We start from the raw sequence: 16,136 nt of genomic DNA on the forward strand, positions 1-16,136 counted from the left end.
CACAGACTCACAGGAGTATTTCATTTAAATTGCTTTCACAATTGCAACCCAGTTCTCAAAATAAGAATTTTGACAAACCTCAACTTTGGCAGAAGAAAAGTAACATTTTATGTGAAAAACTGACATAGCTAATTATTTCTGGAGACAGAAAAAATAAACAAAAATAAATGTACCCATCCTATGCCAGCAGTGGCCACTACACTGTAGAAGAGTGAAAAAGGATCCAGACTCTGGGGCCAGAGTGCCAGGGTTTGAATCCTGCCTTTCCGTTTACTAGCTGTAAATCCTGAGCAAGTCACTTAGCCTCTTTGTTCTTTGATGTCTTCATCTGTAAAATGGAAAAATAGTTTTATCTAATAGATTTGATTTGAAGATTAGTTTAGTTAATATATGTAATAGGTGTAAACAGGGCCTGGTGCATATAAGAAGCTGTAGTTATTGTTAACATTGTGAAGAAAGGTGAGTTAGACTCTGCATTGCCAATAATTTGGGGTTTTAACATACTAAAGAAAATCTAGATGTGGTACCCTGGATGGGAAATACATGCACACTTGATAATTACCGTACAAAGGTGCTAGGAATAAAAATGCCAAATGCCATCTATTTGAGTATGACTTTTATAGACAATGTGAGGTTTTGTCTTGTATATTGCATTTTCTCAGTCAAACAGCAATCAATTCTTCAAATACAATTTTACTGTTAGTAAAAGTAATTATAATTATGTTTCAGCATGTATACTCTAAATCAACTGTACAACTTCTCAAAAATAAAATATCATTAGGTACTGAAAAACCAGAAAGGCTGTCATTAAGGCAAATTTTGTGTCTTTTATAAGTGACAAAAATTAATACTGTGATTTTGATGACTCAACAGAGTAGGCGAATAGTAAAAGGCATAAGAAGATATTTTGGGGATAAAACCAAACTATGGTGCAAAAGAGAAAATATGTATCGAATGGGCACTAACCATGTAGGCAGTTATGCCCCTGCCCATGCTATCTCATTTGTTTATTTTTCAAAATCTATAAAATAGGTATATATTATCCCCATTTTAGTAATGTTAAAACTAAAGCTTTCAGAGTTTTGCTTCAACAATTCTTCAAGGCTGTTTAAGAGTACAGCTGGGAGTCACATCCTAGTCATTTTCTTCCAAATCCCATGTTCTCTCCACTGCACTGGTCTGCCTCCCAGAAGTGATGGGTACACTGACCGGGCGCAGTGGCTCACACCTGTAATCCCAGCACTTTGGGAGGCCGAGATGGGCGGATCACGAGGTCAGGAGATTGAGACCATCCTGGCTAACACGGTGAAACCCTGTCTCTATTAAAAATATTTAAAAATTGGCTGGGCGTGGTGGCAGGCGCCTGTGGCCCCAGCTACTTGGGAGAATGACGTGAACCCGGGAGGTGGAGGCTGTAGTGAGCAGAGGTCGCGCCACTGCACTCCAGCCTGGGTGACAGAGCCAGACTCCGTCTCAAAAAGAAGTGATAGGTACACCGTTGAAGAAGTTTAGTACCCAAATTATGGCTACTCCCCCAAAACAAAGCTTCCCTAGTTTTTCGATATCGTGTAATTCAACTAGTTTTGTTTCTTTGCATATTTCCCATTGCATTTTATTTTAATAAGAATATGCCATTAACAGTCATATTGGAACAACCTATTATCCGCACTTGCCCACATCTCTTTGCTCTTGTGAATGGTGAAGTGAGGCTCCACCAGGAGTTGTAATGAAACGAGTGATGACCTTAGGGCTGATTCTGGCTTTGCTGCTAACTAGCTATTAAACTTTTTTTGTATACATGCTAACTTTGCGGTAAGACATTTCATAGTGCTATAGTCCCTGTTTTAATTTTTACAAGGAAGGAAAGGCACACGATGGTATCAAACATTCATTCCTTCCATCTCTTGATGCTCTATGATATTATCAATCTACACTATGTTTTCCTGAAAGGTCAGAAGTTCAAAGATGGACTAGTTTCCCAGGGACCTGATTCCCCAGTTGGAGTACTCCAGCCCCTTGGAAATTCCCGGGATTTATAAAATAACTCCAGATAACAAGACTTTGTTTTTAAAGGTCCTATAAATTCTTTTCTCTCTGTATTTAGGTATCCTGATTTTTCTTTTCCATATTTTCCATAGGATTATTTTACAAATGCAAATAGAGAGTTGAAAAAAGATACTCAACAAGATTACCATCTAGAATATGCCATGGAAAATAGCACACACACAATAATTGAATTTACCAGAGAGCTGCATACATGTGACATAAACGACAAGAGTATAACGGTAAGGCATCTATGAGTGAATGCATGCATTAAAAAAATTGTATATTTACACTTGTGAAGCACTTTAAGTCATATAGTCTTTTTTTTTTTTTGAGACGGAGTCTCACTCTGTCGCCGGGGCTGGAGTGCAGTGGCCGGATCTCAGCTCACTGCAAGCTCCGCCTCCCGGGTTCACGCCATTCTCCTGCCTCAGCCTCCCGAGTAGCTGGGACTACAGGCGCCCCCCACCTCGCCCAGCCAGTTTTTTGTATTTTTTAGTAGAGACGGGGTTTCACAGTGTTAGGCAGGATGGTCTCGATCGCCTGACCTCGTGATCCGCCCGTCTCAGCCTCCCAAAGTGCTGGGATTACAGGCTTGAGCCACCGCGCCCGGCCCATATAGTCTTTTTTGTAATATTTTTGAAATCTTTTTTTGTTTTTTTGTTTTTTTTTTTTTTAGTTTTTTCTTTTTTACTTTTTTTAGAAGCCAAAAATGTAAGACTATAAATTTCAATAAAATCCATTTTTTGTGTCAGTTTAACATTCTGAAGATCCCTTTAAAATTTGTATGATTTAGCCATAAATACATTTTGGTTTCTTCTCCATAAAGTTTGAAAATACACAACAGATAAATGTTTGAAGAAATGCATTACACAAGAAAGAATTATGAATCTGAATATTAGGATATAATTCATCTGATTTGTAATGGACTCATCTTTGTACATTTCTAAAATCAAGATGAATAGGTGGCTGATTATAATTGCCCACTGGCATATTAAATGAGATTTCTTATTTTCAGACTTCGTGCAAAAATTAATATCTTTATGTGCATTCAAATTAAATATTTAGAAGATATGTAATACTTCAGAAATTTCCATGAATTGCTTGGATTAATTTTATTTTGTATAGACTGATACAATTACCTTTTTTTGTAGATCAAAGCTTCAAAAATGGGAATGTAAAAAGTATGAAGCAGTTCTGATTAGCATTCAGCATAAAGAGTAAACGAGGCAGAAAAATGCATGCAAAGAGAGGGATTACTTTTTATGCAATATACAGTGCAATTATACTTTAATTGGAATAATAATTATAGCCATTTGACTTATTAAGAAAGAATATAGCAAAGAGAACGTTTAAAATAAATAGCTTTTGCTTTATTATTTATTTTCAAAGTTCTTATTACAAAGATCTGGCAAAAACACCTTTATCTGTGGGAAGATTGAACAATTTCTTTACACCCCTCAAACCCTCCCCACCCCATAGCCCTTTGGGCAGTCTCTCTTGGTTGCTCAATGGAAACCAATTTCATCTGACAGTACTTTCCGTGGTTGTGGTAAACCAGTCCCTAGGAAATTCCCTGGTTTCATAAAATGACTATAGATTAACGGTAGTGTAATTAAAAAATCCAGAATTAGAAATCCTTCTATATTTATACTTTCTGTAAATTTATATGTATGACTAGGCTAGTGCCTAGGAAAACATCTATAAAAGGAAAAGTCTTAGGTAATTTTAATTTTTATTGTATTAATTTATTTTTCCCTAAAATATTCCATGGCATTTAATTTTCCAAAGTCTCTGCTGCTGAACAAGAATATTTGTTTAGAAGCTACCAGTTGCAAGTTTAAAGTTTTGGCATGACAATGATTTATTGTTGTCATATACTTAAAAGTGTAATTACTGAGTCAATTGTCCTTCAGTATGTTTTGGAACACATAATCTTGCATGCTGAGAGATGATTCCTTCCAAAAAGTGACTCATATATTTGGACCCTTAATGAATTAATCAAATTTGTGCAATTAATATTAGAGACCATGTTGAGAACTCCAAATGTCATTATTGTCTTTTCTTCACTTCTATATCTTGTTTACAATAGAGTTCTTTAAACTCAACTCAGTGGTAAGGAAAGTGCTCTCATGAGACCTAACCACGCCCATGTCTGATCCCCAGGATAGCACTGTGAGAGTGATCTGGGCCTACCACCATGAAGATGCAGGAGAAGCTGGTCCCAAGTACCATGACTCCAATAGGGGCACCAAGAGTTTGCGGTTATTGAATCCTGAGAAAACCAGTGTGCTGTCTACAGCCTTACAGTACTTTGATCTGGTAAATCAGGACGTAAGTGTTTTCAGGTTTTATGATTATAGGGATGGGCTTATTCAAAGTGTATATGAACATTTTTGCTTACATTATTGTATTCAGGTGCATGTTAAGAGAAGGTGACTTTGTGTCTTCCTCCTCTTTTTATTAAGACAGGTCCCCATCCCGAACAAAGATACAACATATTGGTGCCAAATGTTTAAGATTCCTGTGTTCCAAGAAAAGCATCATGTAATAAAGGTATGTGACTCACTCATAGGCTAAAACTAATTTGCATGAATGGAAGAAGAAACTGATGTTGTTACTATAATTAAAACAGTAAAAAATATAGAAATGTTTTTCAATTATTTGAAAGATTTTTAGAGAAAAAAGAGCTGGCTTGGCTCACCTGCATACTGTTTCAAGAGTCTGAAAGCTTGGATTATAGCTAATATTTTGGTTATTTCCTAATTTTACATGTCAAAGGTACAAGTTTTGGTATGCACGTGAACACTGCTAATTATTATTTTAGGCAACATTTCTACCATTGGAATTACTGGAATTGCAATTTAAAGTAGTATGTTTACATATTGATAAATTATACCCATAGAGCTTACATTCCTCACCAATAATGTTTGAGAACATCTGCTTCATTGAAAACACTGGATACTGTCATAAAAAAACAGTTATAATATTTTTTTGAAAATAGAAGAAAGAAAATTAGTGAATTTCTACAGAAATAAAAAAATACAGAATTGGGTAGTAGATAAACCCAATTTGCCTGTGCCATAAAATTATTTTCCACCCTTCTGGAACAGGCCTCCCAGAACTTTTGCATCTACTTAGTGAATGAACAAATATTTTTTAAAAGTTACAAGTCCTTGGCTTTGTGCTAGTAATTGTTGACAGTTCCACAGAGGCCAAAGGTATGACGCATGCTCTCAAAGAACTTACAGTGAGATTGGGGAGACATGGCCAAGACACAAGAAAGAATAAGATAGAATTAAATAGTGCATACGGAACACTGTAAACATTCAGAAGGCCAGACATTGCTCCCTTTCTGTCAGTCCCCAGACTATGTAATGAAGCGGTGTGGATAAGGAATGAATTGCCAGACTCTGGAATCTAGAGGGAAATACATGGGTTTGAGAATCGTAAGTCCACCCTTTAATTAAACTATGTGCTCTCAGGTAAGTCACTCTGGGGTAATGCTGTAGCCTTAGGTTTTCTCATCTGTAAAAGGTAGACAGTCAGAATACTTTTCCTATCAACCTCAAGACATTTTAGCAGAGATCGAAACACTGAGCACATTTGATAAGTTTATTTGTGGCTTAAATTTGTTAATTTCTAATATATTTCCCTAGTTTCCTTTGGTTTACAAATATTTTTGTTTACAGTTCTGCCTTTGGTTTACAGAATGATTCATAACTACATACAGAGGCAAAGGGGGTGGCTTTAGGGAATGCTATTGAGTTAATAGGTAGTCCTAAATATTTATAGGATATTTTTGCAAACAGGAGACTTACCAACAGTGAGACTGCAGGTGAATCTTTTACCTCTGTGCAATAAGTTATTTTCTACCTTGTGTATGGAAAAGGGGAATGCAAATTCTAATTTTGTATAATTAATACCATGCCTAAGTCCTTCCCTTGTACCAATGAAAAGTTTTTCTCAGGAAGGAGAATATTTCATTTATATGTACTGTATGTCATTTGCAGTAAATTTAATTGGAACCTGGCTTAAGAGACAAATGTAAAAGTGTAGATTCAGAAATAAAAACAAGTATTTCAAACAATCGGTCCTTTATCTACTTTTTGGCGAACATTAATTGTAAATTTCTTAACCACTTACTGTTAATGCATTTTTATTCTTGCCATTGTTAATGCTAATAATTGAGTTGAATGATATAAATTAATTATGTATGTTTCAGAGAGGTCAGTGTATGTTTCAACCCTCTATGTAGGATATTTGCTTGGTACCTCATCTTTCTTCGCTAACTTTCCTGTATGAAGCATATCAAATAATACTCAGATAAACTTTCCTATAAGAAGCATATCAAGTAATTCTCAGGTACACAAACTTATAATTAAGTACTTTTGGGAATACATAGCTGTCTTTGGTAGACATTTGTATCAACATGAAAGGCATTGGAGCATTTTTTGCAATGTTTGGAGGTCTTCTAGACAACAAAAGTTCTTTACCTTGAGCCAGAGGGGATTTGAGGGAAGGACAGTAGGTCACAAGGGAGTGTTCATACAAACTTTTGTTGTTAACAGGAGACAGAGGTTTGGTGGCTAGAATTTAAAATCCTATTATTATGTGAGAATACTACTTATGGGATAGATTCCTTATCCTGCTAAACCTTAAAATATTTTAAAGTTTATTAAGTATTATGAAACACTTTCCTTGAAAATGAACTCAAATAGGATATTATTCAAAAACAAAGAGAGCTCTACAGAAAAAATAAATTCAAAATATTTAGTAATATGTAAGTGGTTTTAAGGCAGCCTTTCAAAACCAGTTTTCATTTGCAACTTTTTCAAGGTTTCAACAAAATTCTAATGATGTAGAACTCATAAAACTAGGAATTGCCTTAAGTTGTCTGATTTCCATGCTCTTTTTTCTAGTAGAGATAATTTCTAATAATTTAAGAAAAGTATATATTGTTTTCATAAAATCAAAGACTCCTATGTTTTGAAAAGCCATCAGTTAAGGTCTTCTCCTTATTCTTTATTTTAAGTTCCATAAATCACTGTATCAAAAAGCCTCAGTCCTTTTCTGCTGCAAACAAAAGGTACTTTCACAGAAATGAGAAGATTGATTTTATATCGTATTGTGTGGTGTGTCATTTGCAGTGAGTTGTAAGAATATCGATTACAGTTGAATTGTGAGAAATCAGTTTCATTTCTTGTGTCTAATTCACACAAAGAATTCGTTTGTATTTGCAGTTTAAATGTTGATAGTGCCTAGACCAACTTATCTGCACTTCCAGGGGTTAAGTTGCCCATGATCAACTGTGATCTGAAAATATTAAATGGAAGATTTCAGAAATAAACAATTCATAAATTTTAAGTTGCATGCCATTTTGAGTAGCTTGATGAAATCTTGCACTGTCTTGCTTCATTCCAGCTGGGACATGAATCATTCCTTTGTCCAGTATATTCACACTGGAAATGCTGCCCATCCTTTAGTCACTTAGTAGCCATCTCAGTTATTAGACTTACTGTTGCAGTTATCAGATTGTCATGGTATCGGAGTTCTTGTGTTGAAGTCACCCTGATTTTCCTTAACAATGGACCCCAAAGCACAAGAGTAGTGATGCTAGCTAGCAATTCAGATATGTCCAAGAGAAGCCATCAAGTGCTTCTTTAAGTGAAAAGGAGAAAGCTCTCAACTTAATAAAGAAAAAAATAATAAGGTTGCTAAGACCTATGCTAAGAATGAATCCTCTCTGTGAAATTGTGAAGAAGGAAAAAGAGACTCATGCCAGTTTTGCTGCCTCACTTCAGACTGCAAAAGCTATGGCCACAGTGCATGATAAGTGTTTGTTGAAATGGAAAAGGCATTAAATTTATGGGTAGAAGACATGAACAGAAACATGTTCCGACTGACGACAGCGTGCTGCGCTAGAAAGCATTGAGCCTATACAAAAACTTCAACAAGGGATCGCCTGAAATGAGTGACACCAGGTCATTTACTGCAAGTGAGGAATAGTTGCAGAGATTCAGGAATATAAATTCTGGTCAGTAGTAGCCGAATACTATGTCACAATGCCTATGTTATTCATCACACTTCATCTTATGATGTAGGTATTGTATCATCTCGCATCACAGAGAAGGTGTACTCACCTTCCGGGTGAGTACAGTATGAGAAGATATTTTGAGAGAGAGACACCACATTCACATAACTTTAATTACATTATATTGTTATAATTGTTCAGCTTTATTATTAGTTATTGTTGTCAAGCTCTTACAATAAAGTATTAGAGATCTCCTAATTTATAAATTAAGCTTTAATGCAGGTATAGGAAGAAGCATAGTATGTATAGAGTTTGTAGTTTCTGCCATCCACTGGGGGTTCTGCAATGTTTTCCCCTCAGATGAAGGAAGACTACTGCATACATTTTATACTTATGGTAACTATAAGACTAAGCAAAGAAAATATATTAGTAGTTTGATAAGAATCACTAAATTTAAAAATATTTATTACATTTAAAATTTAAATTTTAACCACATAAAAATTATTTGCTTCTAAAATTATAAAATAAGGTAAATAATCTCTAAAATTACTAAAATATAAAATAAACATAAATGATTTTATCTCTAGAAAAGAAAGGATTGCAATAAAATTATTGGCTGTTGCAACTCATTTGTGATCTCAATTTATTGATTTGTATTTTGATTCTTGAAAAAAATGTTTAAAATTGTGACTTGAAAATGCGGGTATTATCAGATGACAGCATATCACATTGCAGGTGAATATGGAAATTGTAGAAAAGAATATTATTGGTAATTTATATTTAAACTTTACTTCTCATGTGAGATCATCTCTGTGTCAGGTACATGAGACCACTCTGCAGCCCACCTCTCCATATTTCAGCATGACTCTTTTTAAGCTTTATTTTAGATGTGACTTTACCGTAAATTTAAAATTTTTTAAAGAAGGTTGACTCTACCACTCTCTTTAGTCAACAGTAATGGCATTGTCATGGCTGTTAGTCATGGTCGGATATAGTTTGCTAGAAGTGGGGGTTATTGAATTGGTTTAACACACTGCTTTTTTTGAGGGGCTTTTATTGTCAGGGAATTCTCATAGATGAACTACACTCCTAATATATCTGTTTAAATGTGATGTGGCTCATTCCATTTAATAGAAAACTTGCTGATGGCCTATTATGGCAAACAGGAGAAAAAAGAAAAACAGTCAGCCAAAATCATCATCCCTTAGTCCTCTCTCCTTAAAGGACTAGCTCCTTAATAGGGAGGCAGTACACCTCATGCTTTACAGTAGGTGGGTTCCATGACTGGGTGGATAATTCAGGTTTGAATTCCTGTTTTCCATTTATTAGCCATGTAATTTACAGAAAAGTTGTTAGCCACCCACAGCTCAGTATTTTCACTTAAATGCAAGTGGTACCTCCTAATGGAATTGCTTACATTAAGGATCAAACAGGAGTTGTTGTTTTTTTAAGCACTTAGCACAGTATCTGACACTTAGAAAACTATTAATAAACTCAACTCTTATGATCAGGCAACTATTCATTTTCAGTGTGGCTTCCTGAATGACTTTTCATTGAAAACTACCATTTAGTGAGAAGGCCCAGAAAAGGATGCAGCATCAAGCTAAAACGTTGACCATTGCTGAGTTTTAAGAGAGGATTATGCTTACTAGTTGTGTGACTTCAGGCAAATTAATTTACCTCTCTCTGCCTCAGCTTCCTCCTCTGGAAATTGGTGGTAATAATAGTTCTTACCTAACAAGATTGCTATGAGTATTAAGTGAATCAAGTGAGTTTAATATTTGTAAAGTATTTATAACAGTGCTGGGAACATAGTTTCTATTAAACAAAGTAAGTAAATTCAATAAAATTTTATAGATCACTAGCAACACACAATTGCTAATCTGTTGATCATCTTGTTAGGTTTCTGGATTACAGAGGGATCCCAAACAAGTCAATCCTTTCTAGGCAGTCAGAGTTCCAAAGAAAACCTAGCTTGTCCATCACTTCATTTAGGGAGGTCACCTAGAAAATCTTCAGCTTTGGAGAAATGTGAAGTTGAGGTAAAACGCTGTCATCATCCTCTTCATCATCAATTGCTACAGGAAGAGAAATGCTATGCTTTATTACTTGATACTGATCAGAACATCTCTTTTTTTCCGTGAAACATCCATGCGTCTGTTCTCTTCGATAGGTAGCATTCATAAATCTCAATGATTTCATTTGGGGAGTGTTTCCTAGAACATGAAAATTTAAGAATAATTGACATTGAACAGCCATGGAATGTCCTTGAAGCCAGATTACTGTAGAGCCATGAAATAGCCACTCAAAAATTGATTTTCCTATAGTAGGCACATAACATGAACATTAGGCTTAATACAATATGTCAAATGGACGTTGCTGCCCGTTTTTCTACTGAGTTCACTTAAAAAGACTCAGTCAAATGGAAAACCTTATCATTAACACATTTCTGAAATGTTAAATGCGATAGAGGGTTTCTATTTTCTGAGAATGTGTAAGTCTTTGGGGTTAAATTGAGTAAATTGGGAATTTGAGCATTCTCAATGTCAAACTACATGCTTTTATGGCTGTCAGAATTAGCTCTTCTCTGACAGTACATCTTGTTCCTTCTTTCCTGAAATAATGTTTCAAGACATATTTTAATTGATGCAGTTTATCCCGCTGATGGAAGCAGAATTTTGGTTTGTTGTCAGCCTGCGTTTGCATAGACTGCCCCGTCTAGTTCTCATTGTTTTTTCATGTGTTCACCTTCTGTTTCACTTTTTCATATGGGAGACTAGGTGTTTGCTGTTGACTACTGACTTAATGGTTATTTGTGTTTTTAACCCATATCCATTCCAACTCTAGAATTTTTTCTTTTTACTTAGTGATGTTTCCTTTTTATCATTTCTTATTTAACTCTGTTTATTTTCTACAGGCAAATTTTTGGATATTTAGCTAGATTCATGTTGAAAGAAATTAACTTTCATAATCTATCTTACATGAAAACACTTTCCATTTCTTTTAAATATTTTGCAACACTTTATTTGGTTATGAAATTATTAACACCAATAGATTACCCCTACACCTCTGGGTTTTGTCATCAATTGACAAAATAGATAATTCTTGATCTTCTACAGAAAAAGTTACGCCATAAAATCAAAAGAATATTTTCCTTTAAGAATTTGTGGTACAGTGTTTATGGATGCCAAAAATTGTTCCTCACTTCTAAATGTATCTTACGTTTTACTATTTTTTATCTACTAGACAAGAGACTAAAATATTGGGGCATTTACTGTGGCTGAAACTGTAACTTTGTACAGAAAAAAAATTGGTAGGAACACTTCCCCTAAAAGTAGTGATTTGACTCAAATTAGTGCATTTGAAAGACTGCTGACTCAATGTTATAGAAAGTTCATTCAAGATCCTCTTGAGTTACATCTACTTCACAGAAACACTGGAGATCGTCTAGCTACATGGGTGTTCTTATTAGTCACTTGAGAGTACAAGGTAATTAAATTTGCTTTGAAAGCATGTCTTTTCATGGAAGTGATTTATTGCTAACTCTGTCACTAATTAGCTTTCTGACCCTAGAGAAAGTACTTAACCTTGCCTGGTCCTCAAATTCCTTGTCTGTAAGATAAAGGGATTGGACCAGATGACCTCAATAGGCTCTTTCTACTTCTAAATATCTGTGATTTGATGAAAACAAAAAGAGAAGTCTGCGCTGGGGTTTGGCTGCTGCCCTGTGGTCTGAGTTCCTGACATGCATGCTTTTCAGTCACGGGGCATGCTGAGGTGAAAATACTGAGTACGCCACTGCCTCCCTTGAAGTTAAAAAGGCCCCTTTCTTTAGCACCTCGAGCACGGACTTGGAGCATAAGTTTTGAAGCATCTTAGTCCTTTCTAGAGCATGCCCAAGTGCCCCAGAATCCCCAGGAGAATCCAGAATGTCTAGAGACATGTGTGGCTGCTTGGTCTGTTGACAGAAATACTTGATTTTTTTGAAAAGAGGCTCATAGACTTTCTTATTTCTGGGCTATACAACGCTCACTTTTTGATCTCTAAATTCTCACGCACTTAACTAAACTTGTTACTGATATTATTTAATGGCTATTAAGTTTTGGTAACAGCTGGTTCTAAACACAGAAAGGCTGCAAATGTAAAGTATTCACAACAAATCAAATTCTGAAACCACAAATCTTTATAATATCCATATTATCTAGTGGTTGTAGCATGGCCTACTGGGTCAGACCAACTGGTTTGAATCTTGGCTCCTCAGCCTACTAGTGTGGAATCCATGGCAATCAATTTAACTTCCTTGAGCCTTAGGTTCCATCTGTACATAGGGCTAATAACAGTATTTGCCTTGTATGTTAGCTGTCATCAAATGAAGGCAGTATCTGTAGAGTGCTTGTATGTTTGGCAATGTATTAGATAGCTCAATAAGTACTGGCTGTATTCCCAATTTGCTTCAGTTTTAAGATACCTCTTAAGTCACAGAGATAATGTCATTTTAAAATAAAGATAAAAATTAGGAGTGCCAGGGTGAGCAAGACTTTACTGAGATAAGTTGGTGCAATGTACGAGAATTGGTTCTGGAGGTAGGTAGCAGTGTGTTCAAACTCTTTTTCTCATTCACTTGATAACCTTGGGAAGACTAAATGCTCATAGCTTGCATCTTGACTTGCAAAGTAAGGAAAATAATTTTCAGCAAAAATGAAATGAAAACAAGTGAAAACACCTGTTGCATAATAGGCTCGTTATTGCTTATTTTCTTCCCTTGCAGGGGATTATAGAGATGAACGACAAAAACTTCATCTAGTGTTTTCTCATTCTTGGAGTCAGGGCTGCACTGAAACAATGGTAGGCAGTAAGTCTCTATTTTATTTTGAAGAAAAGATTCTCTGGGAATTAGATTTCATAGCTTGCTTCCATTACTCTAACCCAAATGAAATTTAAGCTAATTTCCTCCTGTTCCTGTCTAAGTAAGGATAAAAACCAACTGGTGACTATCCTCTGGGAAATAATCGTTCACATTCTTAAGTCACCCATTAGTCTTCCATTCCATGGCCTTAAAATAATGCCATTTCAAACGACATAAAACCATTTTTTTTTTTATTTTTTAGTTTTTCTTCTACCACCCAAGTCTACTCCAACCTTGTATATCTTTTTCAGGTAGTACAAAAGTTTAGATGACAAAATTGAAAAGCACTAGCACATTTCTTGGTAATCATTCATTATAAAAACTAGTAAATAATTTAACAGCACTTTATTGAAATGATACTAAGATATTTATGTTGAATTCTAGATGTTGATAACACAATGGGATTAAGAGGTGTAGTAACATTAAATTATGAATGACTTTTACTTACATACAAGGAAGTATGTAGGTAAAATACTTTCTTGGTTTTTTTGATACTTTAAATACATTATCTCACTAGGTTTTCACAGCCTCCCACAAAGTACGTTGAATAACCACCACTTGCCATATGAACACACTGAGACATAGCAAGCTTATGTAGCTTGCTCAACATTACACAAATTAGGTGAAGTACAGCCAAGGTTTGAACGCAGATCTTCTGAGCAATACTAATAGGGCTTTCTCCATACAATTTTGCTAGCCTTCTACTTCTAAATATCTATCCAGGCCTTATGATTTTTTTCAAGATCCATACGTTACAATGAAAAATAATTTGTGTGGAAGATGTCTGATAGCTTATATCCAGCCATGAGTTCTTTAAGTACACTTGTCAGAACCTGAGCTACTTTTTATTTTTTGACAGCTCTATTGAGGTATAACAGATATACAAAGAACTGCACAGTTTTAGTTTGTACAATTTGATGAGCTTGGACATATGCAAACACTTATAGTGACATCACCACCCAAGGTAATAGACGTATTCATCACCTCCCTTGTTTCCTTGTCTCTCTCTCTCTTTTTTTTTTTTGTGGTAAGAACATTTGACATGAGATGAGATCTACGCTCAACAAATTTGGAAGTGCACAATACTATATTGTGCTGGACTACTTTTGAGTCCTACAGAATTAATGCATAGACACAAGACTGTGTGAGCAGACCCCACCAGAATCTTCCAGAGACATCAGTCCAGAGATCTTGGAAACTGACTTAGATCTAGTCACCTATGAGTATGCAGAGGCTGGGTGATTTCACCCTTGGGGGTTACAAATGCTCATTAAGAATGGATGACACATACGAAGTTTCATTTGTGATTTAGGAAGTCGTTTAAGTAAGATTAGAGTTAAGATGATTAGGCTAAAGATTATGCATATGGCTGCAAAAAGGCTTCATGTTAAATCTTGGAGATGATATTAGGGAGAAAGGAATTGGAAATAATTTCAGTGGAAAGAAGTTAATGAGCCTGCTAATCTTATTGGACACGTCTTGTAGCATGAAGATTGCTGGAAGTAAGCCAGAAGCTTTGTTTAAGCCAAGCTAAGATCTTTTTGGAGTTAAGTGAAAATAATGGTAATGGACTGTTTGATTCCCCTTTGCTATAACGATCTGTAAAAAGCTACTCGTGAGAAGAAATACTAACATTTTTCACTTGGCAGTTAAATTTATGACAAAATGCCTAAAGTGCTCTAAAACAAGAAGAGATATATGTTGTTGGGGAGAAAACTAGAAGTGTTGGCATCTCAGAAAAGACCTAAGAACCAGGCTGACAGTCTGCATTCTAATCTTACCTTAACCTTTGGCCAGCTGAAAATTAATGTGACTGCACCACAGTGCCTCTCAAGAGACCAAATTCATGTTAATAACACAACTCAAAGACTATAAATCTGTATAACTGAGAAGTTGTTCTAAGTGATCTTTAACCCTTAAAATTCTATGACTTCTTTCATTGTATTATTGGAATTGACAAAGTTGGAAATTTATAGAATAAATGTAAAAATATATATGAATAAAATTATAATAAAAGATTTTCTTAAAATGGTGAAAGGAATTCAGATCATTTTTGTGTGTTGCCATAGGATATAACAGGTCAATTTTATTTTTATGTTTTCTATTTTCAGTGTAAACAATTGTATACTTATCAAAACAGGAAGATGTCTATTGCCCTATGATACAACAATAAAATTTTTAATAGTTTTTATAAACAGAGCTTTTAGTGATTAGCAGGAAAAATTATATGTAGAAACTCACTTTTGATGAGATATTTTGTATTCAAGTTTATAAAACTCATAAATCAGAGGATACTTTTTCACACCTTTACTTAGGTATCAATACCTTCTTTAAGGTATCAAGACTGTCTTTGGGTCATTTAACATGAATGTGTTTGTGCATCAAAAATTCAGATTATATATCAGCTTAGTAGTATATCTATTTTATGAAGAAAAATACTACACTAACATATCAAAAATGTTATGGTTGAGGTTTGCTTCATTGAGCCATTATTGTATTTTTGTTGATTCACAACCTAGGGTGCACATTAGAATCAGAATCTTTAGGGATGGAGTCCAGGCTTTTGTGATGATAGTGGTTGTTGCTGTTTTTTGGGAAAAGTTCCCCAAGTGACTCTGATATAAACCCTTTGTTTGAAAATAACTGTTTTATGTTTATTAAAATTTCCCAGGAGATTGTATTTGTCAAGTTACATTTTATAGCACCTAGTAAAATGCCCTTCATATTAAGTAGCACTAATACATCTTATTATAGTAATAAACTATTTTATTAGACAAATATGGTAAAAAGTGAACACACATTCAATTTCTACCAAAATATACTATGTTAGTTGCAGGCACATGAAGAAGAGTTAAGCAGTTTATGGTTTTGAGATAGTTTATTCCTTGATGCATTGCTTGCTATTTTTTGGTGAAAATGGAGAGGCAAAAACCCCAGCTGTTTCCTGGAACCACAGCTGAGTTTTATTGAACTAATTCAGATAGAAGGGATAATTTCTTCTATGAAAGAAAAAAGATTTATGTTCTAGTGAAATATATACGTGGAAGTTAATGCTATACATTCATGTTTATAATGTAATTGGTCCATTTTAGGAACCATACACTGAAAACCACCTCACTGACTTTAAAATTCATCCCATTACCAATAAAGAGA

The 16,136-nt window shown here is 34.9% G+C and overlaps 1 protein-coding gene across 1 annotated transcript in view; it reads left to right on the top strand.

The window, feature by feature from the left end:
* MOXD1 (monooxygenase DBH like 1) overlaps nucleotides 1-16,136 on the top strand; it is a 107,277-nt gene that overhangs the window by 23,574 nt on the left and 67,567 nt on the right. The window contains exons 2-4 of the mRNA XM_033235438.1: nucleotides 2,139-2,285; nucleotides 4,210-4,377; nucleotides 4,516-4,599. Coding sequence (XP_033091329.1) covers nucleotides 2,139-2,285; nucleotides 4,210-4,377; nucleotides 4,516-4,599 — 399 coding nt within the window. The remainder of the gene's footprint in view (nucleotides 1-2,138; nucleotides 2,286-4,209; nucleotides 4,378-4,515; nucleotides 4,600-16,136) is intronic.

The sequence above is a fragment of the Trachypithecus francoisi genome, unplaced genomic scaffold, assembly GCF_009764315.1.
Source record: "Trachypithecus francoisi isolate TF-2019V2 unplaced genomic scaffold, Tfra_2.0 Lachesis_group15, whole genome shotgun sequence".
NCBI lineage: Eukaryota > Metazoa > Chordata > Mammalia > Primates > Cercopithecidae > Trachypithecus > Trachypithecus francoisi.